We start from the raw sequence: 7,429 nt of genomic DNA, 5'->3' as shown, positions 1-7,429 counted from the left end.
AACAAGGAACAAGGCTTAGAGTCTCAGATGCAGTGAAATTGGCTGAATCTTTCACATTTCATAGATCTACTATTGGATCAGATATTGGCACTGATCACATTTCTAGTGTCTAATCAGATTGCACTTTGCATTTGATTATGAAGAAGAAGAAGAAGAAGAAGAAGAAGAAAAAATATTCTTTGATTTAGATATATGTAATTTCCTTTTGTTTAGCATATTTCAAAGTTATGTACATACTCTAGTTGTAAAAATAGGCATGCTTTCAATGGAATTACTTAGGCTTCAATTAAGTCTTCCATTCTCAGCATAGTCATTTCTGGTTCATGTACATATGTTTTTCTTTACTCTCGTAATATGAAATTTGGAAAATTACAAAAAGAAGATTCAATCTATATGGCATCCAATGTAAGAACTATATATTTTATGATTCTGGCTCAAAATGAGATCAGAATATTTTAACAGTTATGAATTACATTAAAGGCCTTTGAATATTCACTCGGCTCTTTGCAAAATCAATTGATATAAATCAACTATCCTAAAGCCAGAGCAATTTTTGATATGCTCTTGATCTGACATAATCAAACATAATAAAAATACAACTAACATCACTGTTGAATCTTGTTAACATAGTACAGAGCGCTGTGTTTGTGAATTTCTACCGAACAACTGAATCTGGAGGAGCTTCTTTGGGAATCTGAGATTTGAATAAAAATAAATTAAAATAGAAGACCATTTTTTTACCAACATTAACAGCTAGAACACAGTGTAAGATGATGATTACCTCTCCAGGATTCCATTTCTCTTTTAACCAAATACTGAGATCTGTGGAAACATTCTCTCCTTGGGACATGCTTCTGCAGAAATAGAAAACAAGAATACATGCCATGTAATTTGTAACTTACATATGAAGCCATTTACATTTTGAAATTCCACGAAGATAACCTCAAAAAGCTTCTGCATTAAGCAAAATTTGACGTTTCCACAGTTTCAATACTGATGTAAATTGGAGGCTTTCTACTTTATAAACTATAACTAGATGGCTAAACAAAATACATTTGATCCATGAGATAATAAGTTCTGTAACTTCCAACACAAATTTTAAAGCTGTGCCTCTTTTCATCAAAAGGTCCATAATAGAACAGTTAAAAGGGGATTATCTATGCACTATTGTATATGGCCAGGCAATAATACACGGAAAAAGTTGAGCTAATTTTGGGTGAACAGTGAAAATAAAAATTAGTTAAATTGTCGTAACTAGTTCTGAATTAATTAACATAATGCAACCAAGGACTTACGGAGATTGAACATCTGGTGTAGTCTGAAACATTGGAGTGGAGCTCAAGTCATTGAAGCCAAAGGATGGCTGCTTAGAACTTGAATTCAGGAACATTGTTGACTCCGCTGGGGTAGAGAAGGGGCTGCTTGGAGCACCTGGGAAGCCTCTGCCACTTATGTTTGCAGTGTTGGGTGTAAAAGTGTTTCCTAGTAGTTATTATAACATTTCATAATTAAACATACATAAATGGGGAAGATATGCACCTGAAAAGTGAAAACTGTAGTTGTGATACACTAGTTAAGTAAATATATACCTCCACTACTAAACTGTGAATCACAAGTTCCTCCTCCTCCTCCTCCTCCTTCTCCTCGCGTGCTGCTGGCTTGAAGAAGCGCATTTATAGCGAAATTGTTGGAGAATATGGATCTTCTGAGTTCAGTGAACTCTTGAAGAACTTGGATATCCTCGGGTGAAATGAGACCCGACGAGTTTGGAGGCACATTGAGTAGCAAGTGACAATTTCGACCAACCGACTTAATAGTATATTTCAAGTAGATTGATTGCAGACTTTGGAAGTTCTAAAGGATGCCAAAACCAACCAGGTCTGATTGAGACATCAGAGAGGGCAGGTACCCACTCATGACCAGCCGGATCTCCCTCGGCCGCATATCTGTTAGAAACAAAGAAAACATTGAACAATCTGAGACAAGGCATAACACAAGAAACATATATTAGTCACAGAAAATAAAATATATAATCTAATAACTTACATATTCCAACAGGTTCATATTTTCATGTGGTCCATAGTAACATGAAGTCCTCTTCCCACTTATGATTTGCAACAGAAGAACTCCAAAGCTATAAACATCGTACTTCGTTGAGTATATGCCTTTTCTCACATACTCAGGAGGTACATAACCGCTGCAAAAACAAGTATGAACTCATTAGAGACATGAAGGATTAAGCATGATAAGTCATCATCAGTTCTAATTTTACATACTATGTCCCAACAATCCTGCTTGTGTTTGCTTCAAGGTCATATTTCCTGAAAATTCTTGCCATCCCAAAATCTGATATCTTGGGATTCATATTATGGTCTAATAAAATATTACTGGCTTTGAGATCTCGGTGGATTATGGTGAAATTTGAGTACTCTTGGAGATAAAGAAGGCCTTGAGTAACCCCTTCAATGATGTTGGCGCGCTTGCTCCAGTCTAAAAGAATTGATTTCCTTGGATCTGCATTGAGTTTAATTCTGAATTATTACTCTACAGAATATAGATGCAAAAACACAGTCTAGAATAAACTCTGATTTCAACTCTGATCGAGTTTTCCAGCAAGACTAAAAGAATAAGGTATACATGTAATAACTTAATAGGGGGGCAAGTAATGTAACAGACCAAAGAGAAAATGATCTAAGCTTTTGTTTGGTAGGTATTCATAGATCAAAATCTTCTCATCCCTTTTTGTGCAGTAACCCAGAAGTCTAACCGAATTCACATGTTGTAATCTTGCCGTAAGCGCGATTTCATTTTTTAACTCTTCTAGGCCTTGATTCGAGCTTTCTGAGAGCCTTTTCACAGCTATCTCCTCCCCCTTTCGTAATTTTCCCTAAAAATATTAGCATATAAGTATATGAATAGCTAGTTATCCAAGAGCAGAAGAAATGGGGGTAAAAAAGACAGTTTATTTTCCAGGAAACAGAAGCAGAACTGCATTATTTGAAGCGAAATGAAAAACCTGAAGTATTCAAATTTTACCTTATAAACCGTGCCAAATCCACCCTCTCCAAGTTTATTATCTCTTGAGAAGTTATTTGTTGCCATTTTGATTGTGAGATAACTGAATGCAGTCAAGTCAGAACCATTCCCTTCTACATGATCTTGTTCAGCTCCTGATAAACATTTCCTTATTTTGTATAATGCTTTTGTAATGGTGGCTGCGGTTCCTGCAAAATACAAAAGAATGAGAAATAAATCTTATGGGAAATTGCAAAATATGTCAATCTTGTGATATGATTAATAGGGTGTTACTTTGCTTCATCCTTACCTCTGTGGCAGTAGCAAAACACTATTCCCAACAGAATTATGACAGTTACTGTTGATAGCAGAACAATTATCAACAACCTCCTCTTATGATGATCTTCATCTACTTCTTGAGCTGCAGGATATTGTTGCAAAATGAAGGGATGAAAATGTTATTGTAGAAACTAGGAAGAACATTGTACACACAGCACCACAAATATACAACCAATTATTTGCTATGCTGAAAAACATGATCATCATCCAATTTTGAGCAATGTTTTTTGGTAATTAAACTCACCTGCCTTTGAAAGGATCCAATTGTCATCGTTGGCAAGTTGGAACACACTGTAGCCAAGAAGTCCCTTTTCCTTGGCATAAGAAACTTTGGCTCTGATTGAATCCACATCATCAAAATCAACCCAAATGGTGGCTGCAACTGTGAACTCATCCACCACAAAAGTGTTATTAAATCTTGAAACAACACCATTATTCCCGAAGCTTCTAAGAAAACTCTTTATCAACTTGTAATGGCAGGTCCTGATGCTGGTGCCGCGATGCAATTCTCCCCTTGATTCACAAGTGTCCATGCATATCCATGATAAGGCAACCCAATTACAAGCTTGTTAGATGAGAATCCCCTTCTTCTCCATTCTTTGATACCAGAATCAGTGTTGTCCCAATTAGTTGGACCATACAAAGCTGCATGAAAACCCGTGATATTGTTCTTTGTAGGAACATAGTAATCATATGCCAGAAAATGCACCCAATCCAAGTTCCTCTGCATTGAATCAAAAGGGTAACTCGTTGAATCTGAAGGTCTAAGGTAGTAACCCGCCATCACTAACAATAAATCTGGTTTACTGGAGTTTCTTGCCTCAGAAGTTATGGCAGCTCGCCACTCCTCCAGAAGTTTCCCGAAATCGGCAAGCTCCGAAGCCGGTACTGGGGATGCTCCATTAAGTTCTATGCCTTGAAAACCATGTGACCTTGCTGTTGTAATAGAAGAATGAATGAAGGATTTTCTATGAGAAGATTGGTTTAGCATTGAGAAAAGGAAAGTGTTGAAACGGTTGGGTTTTGGAACTTAACTGTTTGGGTGAAGGCTGAGAACTTGTGAAGTTCAGAAGCGTTGATGAAGATGTTATAAGAGGTGAGTGAAGAGTGTGGATTTGATGTCTGAAGCAGAGATTTCACTGGCAGAATAGTAATAACCAGCTTTGACCCATGTCCATGATGATGCAGAGAGAGTGAGAGGAAGGAAGAAGAGTAAGAAGAAGCAAGTAAGCATTGATGTTGAAGCCTATGTGAAAAGTTATGATTCAAGTCCACATCAAGTATTTCTAGATTCCAGAAGGAAGCAGGTTCCACGTTGAGGAAAATTTGCATCCGCCCAAGTCTTCATTTGATAGGTTTGAAGGGACCGCTTTGAGTCTTTCTAAGAGGCTGCCAATAAAAATATCAAGCATGCTGGTACAGTGTATACACACCAAAAACTAATTATTACGTATTTATATATAAATATAAATATATTATTTGCATGATTTTAATATATATTGATATTTTAATATGTCTTTTTAATTTTTAATGTACCAATTTCATAGTTATGAAGTCAATTTAAGTCTCAAATTTAAATTTGTCTATTTTTTAAAAAAAAATATCATGGTTATGAAGTCAATTTAAGAGTGTAATTTGCTGTTCACAGTCTTGGTTACATTTGACCTTTAACGTATCATAGGGTTTTTTGGTCAACATATTTTTAATCAATATTCAATACTAAGCAAGCTATTCTCCATTCCAGTTGTGTTGGGTTTAAGCGCTCTCTCTCGTTTTTTTTAGTTAGTGTTTTTTTAATACAGTCCCTACACATTTAAAGATTTTTATCACATAAGTTCGATGAAGTTGATTTGACCTCAATAAAAATTTTTCACGCAACATACGCGTGAATTATAATTTTTTTTTAAAAAGGATAAATCGATTTCTAATTTTTTGGTTTGTAGTATTTAAATCTTTAAGAATTTAAAAATATATTTAAGTAAATTTTTAAAATTTAGATATATCGATTTTTGAGTCTAATTTATTCAATTTTAAAAATTTTTTTATCTATCCGTATCAACCAGATTAGTATAATAGGAATTACGTTTGATTTTTTCGTTGAGTCTGACTGACTCAAGTAAATATGAGTCACGTCCATAAAAAAAATAATACTTAGCTTAAACTGTCTGCAAATATTCTGCACCTCGTCCACTGTCGCAGGCACCGCTAACCCGCAACAGTTCCAACCTATGCAACTCATGGTTGCAATTTGCAAGTGGAACATGCTAAGGCCTGCCTCCTAACCTATGTTTTGTATTTTCAAGTACCTTTTCTTCCTAGCAGCTTCTACTGACTCATATTCTTCATTTTGCATGTTCTCTGCTATTGTCTTTGGTTTTGTGATTTTCCTCTTTCTCTTCAAACTCAGTTACATTCTCATAATTTATGCTAATTCTACCTCCTAATTCCCTATTGTTCCCATTAAATCAGTTCTCACATCAAGCTTAATTTTCTCCTTTTTCATCTTTACTTGGTAATTCAACATAATAAAAATTTCAGTTGCCACTACAATGCATTATTTTTTACATCATTTTCCTGTCCTTCCATTATGCATTCATCTTATCTCTGAATTTCCATATTTGCTTTCCTTTTCTTACCCTTTCGATCCTCAAATTGTTTTCTGTTTTTCCGTGCTTTCTGCTAATTCATTATCTTTAATTGTAGCCCCCTCTTTCTCATTTCTCCTTCAATATCTGCATTATAGTATGGCCTGTTTTTGCTGTCCCTATATACTTTGGACTTTGTCTTTCCTTTAATTGTCCTTCACCATGTGTAATCTATTATTGTTATCTTTTGGTGGATTTGGCTCAGTTTCCATGTAGATTGTATTTTTTGGTTTAATGGGCCTATTGGCTCATTTATTCCCAACCTTTCTATTTAACTTTTTTCCTTTTACCTCTTGAAATTTTGTTTATAACTCACCTAACTTTAGAAAATATCTTCCCAATTCTCCTAACTGCTCCAAAATTTCATTCTTTGACACAAATCCTTTCAGCTACTGATTTTCCGAACCTTCTCCTACTTGCTCCTCTGCACTATGACTTTGCGCTACTCCATCTCCTTGATTTTCGCTTGCAACCTCCTTCCCTCTTTGTTTTTCAATGCTGCCCATTCCACCAGCTACACTATCAGCTGAGAACTGTAGATCCTCACCTTTCTTTTCAATCAGGTTGAGTGCACGCGCCTCTTCTTCTTCCACTTTGTTGTCTGAAGTTTTTTCCCCAGGTCTCTATGCCTCCTTGTACATGAGCGGTTTCGCCTTGTTAACTCCAAGGTCAGTTGAATATTTGGGTTTACTTGGATCCCAACTTGCCATAACTTGAGGCCTCTTGTAGTCCTTCCTCCCATGTCCCAATAAGCTACACTTTAAACAGTAGCTTTCCTAAATTCTTTTATACTTAAATTCAATTCAGGTATTTGGTAAGCTCTCTTTGGCCATCCATAACCCAGTTGGTAGTGGCTAGGGGTTAGGGGTGAAAAAAGGTCAGGCGGCCTGTCAGGGGCCTGCAGCCTAGCCTGTGTTTAGCCTGGCCTAACCTGACCTGTTATAAAATAGGCACAGGCTCAACCTCTTATAAAAGCCTTATTATGTTAATAGGCCAGACTCAGGCTCACTAATTAGCTTTATTGGCCAGTCAGGCCAGCCTGAGCCTGTTAATACATAATTACATATATAAATAATTTTTTTATTATTAACAAAATTATAAGATATTTTAAATTTATTATATTTAATTATAAATAGTTTTGTATATTTTAAACACTTTAAAGTTTAAAATTTTTTATAAATATTAAATATGACATTTTACATATAAATATGTTTATTAAAAAATATTTTTTAAATAATATTTTTATTTTTGTTAAAAAAATTAGCAGGCACTTTAACAAGCTTCAGGTCAGGCCAGGCTGAATAATAGGCCATGCTTAGTACTTTGAAAAAAGCCTATAGCAGGCTGCAGGCCAGGCTCAGGCCAATCAACTACATGACAGGCCAGGCCTGTTAAGAGCAAAGCCTGGCCTGGCCTGGCCTGTTTCCACC

General features: G+C 35.7%; 2 protein-coding genes across 7 annotated transcripts in view; one reads left to right on the top strand and one right to left on the bottom strand.

The window, feature by feature from the left end:
* On the bottom strand, positions 302-4,694 carry LOC107617480 (cysteine-rich receptor-like protein kinase 10). The gene is given in 12 exon segments (XM_021112792.1): positions 302-694; positions 782-854; positions 1,296-1,482; positions 1,590-1,946; positions 2,047-2,197; positions 2,277-2,514; positions 2,677-2,887; positions 3,037-3,224; positions 3,326-3,436; positions 3,599-3,820; positions 3,823-4,078; positions 4,175-4,694. Coding segments are annotated over 9 exon segments (1,581 nt in total). The 5' UTR covers positions 4,346-4,694; the 3' UTR covers positions 302-694; positions 782-854; positions 1,296-1,482; positions 1,590-1,913.
* Positions 6,348-7,429, top strand: part of LOC107617481 (phosphatidylinositol-glycan biosynthesis class F protein) — a 9,255-nt gene continuing 8,173 nt past the window's right edge. Inside the window, exon 1 of one of the 6 annotated variants that reach the window (XM_021112794.1) lies at positions 6,348-6,562. The gene's annotated coding sequence lies outside the window, so the exon portion shown is untranslated. Of the gene's footprint in view, positions 6,563-6,649; positions 6,668-7,429 lie in introns of those variants that run through there. The other 5 variants (XM_021112796.1, XM_021112795.1, XM_016319246.2 and 2 more) reach the window with 5 other exon arrangements.

The sequence above is a fragment of the Arachis ipaensis genome, chromosome B09 (genome assembly GCF_000816755.2).
Source record: "Arachis ipaensis cultivar K30076 chromosome B09, Araip1.1, whole genome shotgun sequence".
Lineage (NCBI taxonomy): Eukaryota > Viridiplantae > Streptophyta > Magnoliopsida > Fabales > Fabaceae > Arachis > Arachis ipaensis.
This window is presented reverse-complemented; position numbering and strand designations above follow the sequence as displayed.